Source organism: Anopheles moucheti, chromosome 2, assembly GCF_943734755.1.
Source record: "Anopheles moucheti chromosome 2, idAnoMoucSN_F20_07, whole genome shotgun sequence".
Classification (NCBI taxonomy): domain Eukaryota; kingdom Metazoa; phylum Arthropoda; class Insecta; order Diptera; family Culicidae; genus Anopheles; species Anopheles moucheti.
Genome location: NC_069140.1, coordinates 99,633,924 through 99,646,059, shown reverse-complemented (window position 1 = coordinate 99,646,059; position 12,136 = coordinate 99,633,924). Strand labels below are relative to the sequence as shown.

General features: G+C 42.7%; 1 protein-coding gene across 1 annotated transcript; it reads left to right on the top strand.

Moving 5' to 3' along the window:
• Window positions 1-1,182: 1,182 nt before the first annotated feature.
• LOC128297613 (UDP-glycosyltransferase UGT5-like) lies at window positions 1,183-2,903 on the top strand. Its single transcript, XM_053033291.1, has 3 exons — window positions 1,183-1,454; window positions 1,521-1,938; window positions 2,013-2,903. The coding sequence occupies exons 1-3, from the start codon at window positions 1,202-1,204 to the stop codon at window positions 2,893-2,895; spliced, it is 1,554 nt and encodes a 517-aa protein (XP_052889251.1). The 5' UTR covers window positions 1,183-1,201; the 3' UTR covers window positions 2,896-2,903.
• The last annotated feature ends 9,233 nt before the right edge of the window (window positions 2,904-12,136 follow it).

Sequence of the window (12,136 nt, the reverse complement as noted above, 5' to 3'; positions counted from 1 at the left end):
TTTTTTTGAATAATTGTTGCTACTGATGTGCGAGAGGGATATCAGAAGAAGACTGATTTACTATGGCCCTTTGGCTATTCGAATGTAGCCAAAAAAGCTCACAGGGATGATCCCTGTTAAAGTGTGCCAAACGTGATGCGACGCAGAGAGGTAATTATATCACGTACTTACTTTGAATTCCCTGGCTCGTTGAGTGCTTCAGGATACATATTCATTATGGTTTATCCTGTTGTACGACCGTTCGCTGCCGTGGAGTTTGTGTGACATTGTTGTAGAACACTCTGACAACACATTGTCAGCAGGGAAGAAAAATCGAAAATTCCAGAATCTCTTAAGCATGTAAATTGCACCCAATATCTGCAGACAGCTGCTCCCGTTCCTCCCGAAACCATCCCACCCAAGGACCGAAGGATCGAGCACCACGACACGAGGCAAGTGAAATCGATACTGCATGATGGCTGGAACTAGTGCTATTTATGCAGCAAGTATTACTTTCCCATCATACGTATATGTGCGGGTATTCTGCTTCTCCTCTTACATGCCAACGGATCGATGAAATCTTTCCGCTGGCGACAGGATGGCGCGATGAATACAGAGTACCGCCTCGTGCTTTAGGCAAGGATAAGGTAGAATAGGAAAATTTGACACCACCATCGGGAAGGTGATATGTAACGATGGTACGAATGCGTTTCCAACACGGGAAGTACGTCACATTTCACTGAGGCATGAGTGGACGGAAATTGGTGGAGAAACCTTGCGCCCTTATATTTGTCTCACGCTCACAAAACTCCTGTGTCATCCACGGTTCCGCGATCAGCTGTTCTGGCAGGCGTTGCGATCAATCTGTTAACCTCCGAGACATTGCCGATAAGATAACTCGCAACCAGCAATGGAAGCGCTGATAACATTCAGATGACCAAGCAGAGGACGTGCAAGTCATCGCACAACGCAGTCCATTCTAGGTAGTCCCTGAGCTGTACTGATTTCAGCTCTTACTGTGACAAATTGAATAATTTGCGCTCACATAAAATACACCTTGCTACTGGGTAGCAATCAAGTGCAGTTTCACATTAAACAATCAGCAGTACTGATAAAGCATATCGAGAAGCAGCCACTCGATAAAGTATAGCATACAAACACCCATGCGCGTTAGTTTCGTGTGGACTGTTCGTCTGTGGAGGAGTGAGTCGTACTAACCAAGATGGTGCTCAGTGAGTGGGTAGTAAAACTAGTGGCTTTGTGCTTGTTTGTGACCCTGTGCCCTGAAGCTACTGGTTATAGGATACTGGGTATCAACACCAGCCCCAGCCAGTCGCATGTGATCGTACAGGATGCACTCATGAAGGAACTAGCGCGTCGTGGTCATCACATCACGATGGTTAGCCCGTACAAGGAGTCCGAACAGATTCCAAACTATCGCAAGATTACAGTACCGATGGATCCGTGGGCAACAGGTATGATACCTTGCCAAACGCACCCCCCAAAGCGTCCATAAACTAATCCCACGTTCTCGCACAAAGATTTCACCAAAACCGTCTTTGAAAACTCGAACTCCCGTTGGGCCGTGTTAAAGCTTATGCCTGAGATGCTTCGATTAAGCTCCGTTCCAGTCAACAAAACGCTACGCTCGCAAGAGTTCCAGAACCTGATGAAGGAGCCGGCAGGGTACGATCTGCTGATAACGGGCATCATGAGTGACGCTGTGTTTGGCGTTAGCCATATATTAAACTGTCCCACCATTATCGTCTGTCCGAACGCACCGATGGCGGTGGTAAACTCGTTGGTCGGGAATCCAACACCGGTCTCCACCATCCCGAACATGATGCTGGGTCTAACAAACCCGATGTCATTCGGACAACGGATAGCAAATCTTGCTGGGTTTGTGTTTGAAGAAATGTTTTCTGCTATGTGGAAATACTATCAGCGGAAATCTTACGAGTGAGTACCAACAGTGATTGAGCGAGTTTATGAGCATCGGAACTGATAAGCGTCTGATGTGAATTTTCTTACAGAGAGCTATTCCCTCCGGGTCAGTACCCTGCGTACGATGCGCTCCGAAACAATGTTTCGCTCGTGTTCTTGAACCATCACTTTACCAAAGGATCTCCCCGCCCGTATGTACCCGCGATGGTGGAGGTCGGTGGTTTACAGATTAAGGACAAACCTTCCCCACTACCCGAAGACATGCGCCTGTGGATCGAAGGAGCAGAGCATGGAGTCATCCTGTTCAGTCTCGGAACGAATCTGCTTAGCTCCTCAATACCGCCGGAAATGCTGAGTGCCATCGTGGAAACGTTTCGTTCCCTCAAGCAACGCATTATCTGGAAGTGGAACACACAGGACATGCCAAACAAACCGGCGAACGTGCTGCTGACAGAGTGGCTACCGCAGGACGATATTCTTGCGCATCCAAACGTGCGACTGTTCATTACGCATGGTGGACTGGGTGGCATTGCAGAGGCATTGTTCCACGGTGTACCCCTGGTTGGCATTCCAATGTTTGGCGATCAGCCAGTAAACCTAGCGAAGGTGCAAGAGGAAGGTTGGGCGTACGTACTACAGTACACCGATCTCACGAGGGAGAAGTTGACGAAAGCAGTCAATGAGGTACTGCACGATCCTCGCTATCGGGAGAATGTGCAACGGTTGTCACTGTTGTTCCGGGATCGTCCACAAAGTGCCATGGACACGGCCGTTTACTGGACAGAGTATGTCATACGACATAAGGGAGCACGCCACCTGCGATATCCCGGTGCGGACATGAACTTCTTTGAGCGTCACTCGTTAGACGTGTTGGGATTCTTGGCGCTGCTGACTGCAGTGATCTTCAAGCTGATCTCCCTCAGTTGCCGGTGGTGTTGTAGACGAAGGGTGACCAAATTGAAAAAGCAATAGTCTTTAAATTAGCAACCCAAACAAGTATTTTGCCATAAAGTAGTAGTAGCTATAAAACGGAAACACCTCGCCTGTTTCATATCCGAACTCGATGTTTTGAATGTTGCACATGTGCTTCAAAGTCCAACGAAACGAATAAGCCAAGCAGTCAGATTTATTAGCACATGCGCAGCGCCCCATCAATCGTGCAACGAAATCTTAATTTTATTCTATGACAAACGGTGTCGTATGCAGTCTTATATCTACTATAACTCAATTAAGCATTCACTGCCGGTAGGCGCCGAGAACGTGCCATGCGGGAGCATACGCGCTAATCCGATGACCAAACCGAAACGGCAATGCGCGGTTCGATTTTCAATTCGAAACGGGGTATGAAACCAAAGAGAAGTGTTTGTAAAATAAATCCACCTGTTTGCGAACCGGTTCTGCAAAGTGGCACTTATTAGAACTTCTGCTGCGAGGAACAGAAACGAATGAAGTGGAGTCTATTAATTCTTCATGTGGAATTATGCTTGCTTTCATGCTGTCGGCAGGGATGTCAAACTCTCAGTACTAAGCAACGATAAGAAATTATATCAATCACGATATCAAGAAAATTATCCAAGGAGACATTGTTAATTTTATTATTAACATATTTTTTTTGTCTTGAACAATCCTTAATATTTTAACAAAAGTGTGAGCCTTTGTATTGTCCTTATATGACTCAATATAACATTTTCTGTTCAACCGTTGACATTTGAGGGAAGTACACAATCTATCAGATCTTGGCGAATAATATTAGAGAATGGTTTACGACTCTACATAGGAGAAATTTTGGACAACCCGAATGAAAAACCAAATCTAAACCTCTTTGTTGGGCCAATCTCAACAAAGGTTCCGGAGGCAAACAATAACCGTCAAATCGAATTGTGAATGCGTAAGTCTGACGCCTCTGATAAAATAAATGTCCAGCAAACGGAGTACCGATAAATAAAACATAACGACCGCTAGACTCTGTCGGGTTTTGGGGAAGAAATCGAGGTAAGAAGTCTCACCCCCCAACCGACCGACCTACCCCTAACAAACCATTCGGTCCGACAAACTATTCATTTGTCATGTAGCGCGATTGTTGAATCCAGAAGAGTTATTAATCGCGCGGCGTCGACAATTTAACAGTTGGGTGTATGTACTTATATATGAGCGTGGGTTTTACGTTAGCACACAGAATCAGGGTTGTCAACCGATATCAACTGGTGACATTTGAAAACGGTTTTACCGGGGAAAAGGGTGCCTGGGTTGATTTGCAATTGACGTGACACATGCAAGCCTTAATCCGGTTTGTGGTGGCGTGAGCATAAAAAAAAACATCTTAAGCCGAACCGTTTCGGGAGTGTATCGGAACCTCCTGCTGGACACACACCGCCGACCGCCAGAACAAATAAAAACGTATCGATTGACACATATGGGTGAATGGCCTTTTCTTCCTTCCGTTGTGAAGAAAATAGACCAGTGTGGGGTGAAGTTTCCGAACGCGTTATTTAAATACCGATGGCGCAGTGATAAATAAAAACACTGTCAACGACCTTTTAATGTCAGACCGGATATTATTGAACTTTCTTTCCACTTAGTGGACACACGGACATAAACTATGCATGTTTCACGATAAGAAAATTACTACCGCGTCGATGATATGTCCACTTTAGCATATCTTTTGATGGAATTTTTCTACGCTCTTAAGTACTTCTCAATTTGAGAGCATAATTTACATAACAACCAGTCTGTGTTAATGTCGATGATGTTCCATTTTAACGTCACCACTTACTTAATGGTGAAATAAAGCTTAAGTGCGAAATATTGCGATCGAAAATATTAAATGTCAAATTTCACTTCAAGAGGTGTCATTAGAGTAGTGATTCAACTGTCTGTGATCTCGTTTCCTCTGATTACTAGAAGTAATCTACATTATGCAGCTAATCGAAGATAAGGTTTAGATAACAACGAATCAAACCCAGACTAATTAAAACCTTGGACCTCATTCAATTATTGGACTTCAATGATTAAACTTCAGGGAGAGCAAAACAACCTGAAGCACCATTCACTTACCGCTTTTCGTCAGGATTAATTATTCCAGCTGTCTGACCAACAAGAATCGCTTAAACTCGAGACACTTTCTGCCGTCGACGTACCTGTGAAGAAAGGAAAGGAAAGTAGATTTTACATTAGACGATGACGATACATGAGCTAAAGGCGATTTATTGAACGATCTTAAGGTTTGGGAGACTGTGATATCCAGAAGAATAGAATAACCTGATTGCATTCTCAACACGATGTACAGTTACACACAATTTCTGAAATTCTACCTTCCTTCTGAAAAAATGAAAATATATATGCTCTGTCAATAAAACAATCTGTTCCTAATGCTTTCAACCATCAAACTCGCTTTCGACCAGGGTTTTTGTTCTTCAAATAAACACACTAATAAAAACGGTTAGCCAATCAAACCAATCTCGAGGGGAGCATTAAGCATCACACGGTCAGTTCAACGGACGGAATCCAAAGAAAAACATGTAATGCAACGCATTTAACGACATTTGTACATTCGCTTCCATACGAACTAAACTTTTACGCATCAAGCTACCCTGTTGCTTCTTAATTTTTGCTTTTCCTCCAGCTGCGTTACGATCGTTAATTTCGGATCCCGAAAGATATCTCCAAGCAGCCAAGCAAGTTGGGGCAGATAAAGAAAAGTGATCGAGTCCAGTCTTTAGTGGACGGTATCTATCTCGCCGTAGAATGTCTGAAGAGGAAAAGCTTTGCCGAGAAAAAGCCACTGAACTCTTGGACGTGGAAGATGTGCACCACTAAGCGTCCACCGTTAAAGCCTTGGAGCTTACGTTTAAAGACGGGGTTTGCTCAGTGGAGTGGAAAATATAACAAAACTACCGCCTCCAAAAAGAGCTCAGCAAGGTAGTGTAACACAGAACACGATTTTTAAACAACCACCTACACAGCCACCACCATCATCACGGGGCGGGCGGGAGTTCCTTTCCATTTCCCAGATCTTTCGTCGTTTTTCACTGCTGGCATCATACTGCGTGTTAATGGGCGATTTATATGATGAGTTCTTTATGCCTCTTGACCGCAAATTTTAACACTGCAGGCAGTGTGAGCGGAATTTGTTTTATTTTTCGTTACACGTTTTCTTTTTATTTTTACGGTAACATCGTCGGGCATTCTGAAGCAGGGAATAGAGTTGAAGTCAAAAGCCCACTTTAGATGATGGGTTGAGATAATTTTATTCGCGATGGAAAGCATCTACAATGGCCGAAAGCTGCCATGGATGTTTTCGGAAAAGAATTAAGGAATTCTGCCACTTTCAAAGCATCCACACCTTCTGATGCACTGTTGCAACAGGTTTGACGAAGAAGCTCTGTAACGGCGCCCGCGAATTGCAGGAAATCGCACCGTTTAACTACTCGCGGGGGGGTAGGTGGTAGCATTAATTTCCTGCATCCAGAGCAGTTCCGTGGTGTATAATCTGGTTCTGTAGATGCGTGAAGAAACACGATTTCTTTATAACCTCACATTATGGCTACAGGCGCATGACGGCAAGATCGTGAGCTTTCTTCTGAGTTTGCTTTTGTTGCCCACACCCGCCGACCAGCCCGAGCAAACGTGTCCAAGCGAAACGATTTGTAAACCTGGTTGGAAAGAATTTCAAAACCATAACTAACCCGGCACGTCCGCATGAAGGTCGTCGGCATTGAAAGATCGCCGATCGCTGAAGAGCGCACTCGAGATGTGCAGTGCGGAGAGCGATCGTCATCATGGGGACTGCTTTAGCACAGCACTAATGGCCATGAATGGTGCATTTCACCGATTAAAAGAGCATATCGTTAAGTGGATTACAGAGTGGGATATTCTTACTAGCCCGCATCTAGCATTACTGTCCACAGTTAATCCTTCATCAATTGCGAACGGTGCTTAAGTGCTTGGAAGGAACCATTGCCGATAACCTGTCCATAGGAGGAATTCAACCCTCAATTACCACCAATGGTCGTTGAAAAGATCGCCGATCAATAAAACTCAACGCTTTATCGGTGTACAACACTAAAAAGATATGCGTAATATACTATTGATTGTAAGTGATCGTGAGTGACATTCATTAAAATTTATTCAATTAGCTATCTCTTAAGCTTCCATTGATTAAGCGGACAACAGGAAACATTAAACAATGATATTATCATTAAAACTACTTAGTTTTGAAGTTCATGACAAATCGTCCTGAAGCCCTAGAATCCGAAGAACAAGATTCATAATTTAAGAACATATCAACTGATAGCTTTTCTTGTCTATCCACCATCGGATCAATGAGGACATCTTGTAAATCTTTTATGAATTTAACATGCAAGATTAATTCCCTTAGAATCTATGGCACTTTGATTACATTCGCAAACGCCTACAGATATGCAATCTGTATCAAAAATCGTCAATTAATTGAGGATGTCGATAAGAAAGTATTGATGTAATTGCATACTTTCAGGCGGTCAGCACCACGAGTTTGCAACGCACGTCATTTATCGCTGAATTATTGTAATTAAATAATTTAAAATACAGTGCCAAATTGATGAACACATAACAAAGATTTTTTTATTTTTCAACCACAGTTCTTTGAATGTTTCAGATACTAAAACTTGTCCCAAATCTTACATAGTTGTACACCTATTAAATTATTAAGCCTAACTGCTACCTACCGTCATTTTTTCAACCCTCATCACACGAACATCGCCACTGCTTAGGTGTATGATTCAATTTCCTCCCCAAGAACCAATTGACCGCTACATAAAATATGAAACTTTTTATTTATATATTTCTTTCTACCATTCAACCAAACCGAACAACACACTAATTCGAAGGGCAATTGAACCTTCCAGGTGGGGTTTTCTCTCTCTCTCTCTATCCTTTCTGAAACGCAGAAGAAAAATTGAGTGAAGGTAGTGGTCGATTGCACACAACATACACTACTTCGCTTCTGAATGACCCAACAGAAGACTTTTGGGTTGCGTGTGCCTGAACTGGTGAGAAAAACATTACCAAACCAACCTCCCATGCCTCTTCATGTCTGGTCCGTTCCTCGTCCAAACCCAAACAATAGCCAACCAAACGGATTCGATTAAATGAAATTTTCAGACCAATTTAAACGAGAACCTTCTTTTTTGCATACACATACCTTCGATAAACCCTCCCCATCAACGAAGTGGCTACCTACGAAGGTCGCCAGTTACAGTGAGCGTATGTATGCAACGTAGGTTGAAGCCTCTTCCGACTCCAGCGTTTGGGGTTCTTTTCGTGGACTCTTGCGATGTTTATTCATATGCGAAGTAGTAGAAAATGCGAAAAACAAACGATTGCTACCATGCTACCTTCACGGGCAGATCGTTTCAAACGCACACATGTGCTGTGCTTTTATTTTATTTTTCGTTACAATTTCTGCACAACCATTCGGCAGACCCGATCATCAGCTTCTGTTGCCAAACATCTTGAGATCATGGCAGCTTGGCACCGAAACTTTAATGACAAAGATTTCAAACCGGTTCAAAAAAAACGAGCTTATTATTCTACCATACCATTATTCCACAGGGAACACATGGTTTGTTCCTGTCTTTATTAAACACAGTGCGGTTTATGGAGGTGTATTGGAAGAAAATTCCCATCGGATAATGATACGGATTAAGATAATTGCACGTCAGCAGGAAGAGAACACACATGGCATCGTGTGTAACAGCTTGACCACGAAAACCTCGAACCGTCCTCAAGCGAAGATGGTAATTATCAAAACTTCTCTAAACAAGTACCATTTGTACGACGTTGTACGTGGGTTACGCAACATTGCTCAAAACAATCACAAAGCCAAAGAGTTTTGTTCGCTCAAAATGAATATGCAGCAGACAGAAAAGATTCCACTCAATTCCCTCCGAAGATCACGCGCCACCAAAAACACACACAGACTCAAGACAAACCGGACAATTTCATTCAATTATGCATTCGTAATTAACGAACACGGGCAACAGCCCCGAAAGCTCATGCCCCTCGTTTTGGAGGGTGATTATGTTGCATGCACCATTTACTGTTGATCGTGTTACCGCGGGAACAAATTTGCCCGACGATCCAATTCAAATCAAACAAACGATAAACGAGTCAGCGTGGGGTGTGCACCGGCTGTGATTTAAGGCAGGTTGGTGGTGAATCGCTTACGAGCTTGAGTGTGGTCATTGCAAACCGGCAAACGAAAATGAAAACCGGGGGGAAAGCAATATCGTTTTCAAACCGTTTTTGAAACGAGCACTGGGAATGTTATTAGATCGCTGTTCAGGGTTTTTCTTCATCTGATACAACGTGAAGATGGAATTAAATCGTCTCACCACCGTACGCATTGTGCTTTCTATTGAGTGTGTCGAAAAGTTTGGTTGATGTTTTCTCGTGTATTAATCTGTTTTAATTTAAAACGAAAAGGTTACTAAATTTCCAGACCTGGGAAATTATTTGGTCTAGAATTTCTATTTTATCTAAAATTTCATTCGAAAAGGACAATTTTCAAGGTATCGATTATTTTTCAACATGACCAAAAATATTCTCTTACACTCTGAATGATTTTAGACGAAAGCCAAAGACGTGAAAAAATGCAAACCACAGAATAGAACAGATTGTTGCCAGTTGAGGAATGTTTTGAATATTCTTCAATAATTTTTATTAAACATTCCTTTACTACAACATTGTTCATTGTTCCAAAATTTACGGAACTACCCAATTCCCCTCCAAGTCGAACGTCGTATGCATTAAGCTTCTACTAGTCAAAACACACACACTCAGACGATTATGAAGCTTTACACGATCCATCTTTCACTTCTTTTATCTCCAGGGATTGCACAAGACGTACATTGAAAACTGACGTCTCACAAATCACAACGAAACTTCAAACCCAGACAGAAACCCGGCATGAAACCAATTCGCCATAAAACATGTTTATGATTGACGTCCGTACCCACGGATGTGAGTCTGCTGGCAGGACCGAATGGCAAGGGTGGTGGTGATAGTGCGGGATAAAAACAACAACAAATTTTATCCCTCCCCACCCACCACGACCACGACATTCGGACTCCAATGCCAACCCATCATGCTGCTTCGTGCAGTTTCCACATTCAATAAGTGGAAAATCGAACCCAATTCGCAGCGCACTCCGGGGTGGCCTTCGAGAAATGAAACTTCTGCGTGGTGCGTCCCCAAAGTGGGGGGGGGGAGGTTCCCATGAGGGGATCGAAACATTCAGACAATGGGGTAAGATTGAATCTTCACCACCACCAACCTCACCCATTGGCCACCAGACGTGCGGTATCCATCTGATCGGTTCTGGTGGCAGTGAAATAAATGGGACGAAAGGAAAAACCGAAACGAAACCAACCAAACACAGTGTGGGAAGAAAGAAAGAATCCATTTTCACCTGCCAATGGGCCACCACCCTGCTGCTCCGTCGTTGGACGGGCGCATTTCCGTTTCGTTGTTCTTCCCCACGTTCGGGGAATGATGATCCGATCCGATTCCACCGCACTACCCTGCATACCGTGGCCATCCCTCTACTTGTGTTAAGCAATAAGCTTGCCAAGTAATCAGCGATCCTCCCTTTCGCTTTCCAACCCCTACTTCGCAAGGCGTTCATCGAACGATGCGAAAAGCCTTTGGGCGATATTCATTTTCTTACTTTCATCTTCACCACTATTCCCAGCAGCAAAACGCCTGATTCCCTTTCAACACCTGCGACCCGGAGACGTGAAAACTATAGCACACGGCGAAAAGGCGAAAACAAATCGTGCGAATTCCCAAACCACGGCCACACACTCCGCTTCATCGATAGTTTTCCTCATGGTGCTTCATGCAGCAGTAGCCTGGGAACACTGGGATGCTGCAAAAAAAAAAACAAGCGTCCTCCCTCCCGTTGGGAAATGAATTTGCCTATCAATTGAAAAGGGTTTTATGGGTAAAAAAGAGAGAAAAACATAAAAAATCTACCCCCTAAACATTTACCCCCCTATAGTTTTTTCTTCGGAACAAAGTTGGAATTTGTGATCGCTTTTCCAATCATCATGCCCGCTCTCCCCCCCCCCCCCCCCCCCCTCCGAGCGCCGGAAGGTAAATTGAGAAAGAAAATGCTTTCGATTCGTGACGTGCAACGGGTGCCCAGTACAAGAGAGAAAGTGTTGAAACTTTGCCTCCATTGATCGAGTTTTCATGCCGACGATCAAGTAAAACAGATCGAGAAAAGTGAAGGTTGTACGTGTGTGAAAAAATTACTGATTTAACATCATGTTTTAACATGTTAAGATGTAAAACTTCACACCTCTTTCCCTGTTTTGGATGGAGACTATTTTGCTTATTGCTATTTTATTATCGTTTTAAGCGTGTAAAGGAAATTTTAAGTAAATAAAAAATAAGAAAGCACGATAAATAACGAAAAACAATAAACGAAGGAAAGCAAAACAAGACGTGACATAAAACACATACATTTAATAGAAACATTACTAAAAAAACAAAAACATTTCCAATTAAAAATCTTTTAACAACAACAAAAAAGAAAGAAATATTTATAAAAAAACATTAGCAACAAATTGGAAACACTGTTACAAACAAACATGTAAACAAACCGCTTGAGAAACAAAGCTTTCAAAACTCGATCACGTTGGCAAAGCAAACAAAAAATAGGAAAACGTAAACAGTAAATGGCCCGTAAGCGGAAGAAAGCGATTCTGATAACAAGATCACAATTATAAAACCTCCTGCCCGTTTTGTTTTGCTCTTTCTTTTTTGCAATCTGCGGCTTCATCCATTTTCACATCGCATTTAAATAACTTTTCGCCATTTTCCTTCCTGTTGTGCGTAAAGCTTTCATTAACGGGTAGATTATTTTTCAAATATTTCTTTCAATCGTTCTGTCTGAAATAGTGATTATAGTGATTTAACAATTCTTTTCAGCACGGAATTCTTTCTGTTTTCTACTTTCCTTTTTCTATGGTACGGTCTGTCCTTTCTTGCAACATGTTGTTGTTATAATCATTCGTACATTCTTTTTTTGTTTATTAATTTCTTTCTGTTATTTCATGTCTTGTGTGTATTCTCCCCACGTCCCAGAACAACCCCTTTGAGGGTACAAGTCGTAACAGCGCGGCAGAACAGAAAACTTGGCGTTTGACATATGTTTGCGTTATGTTCA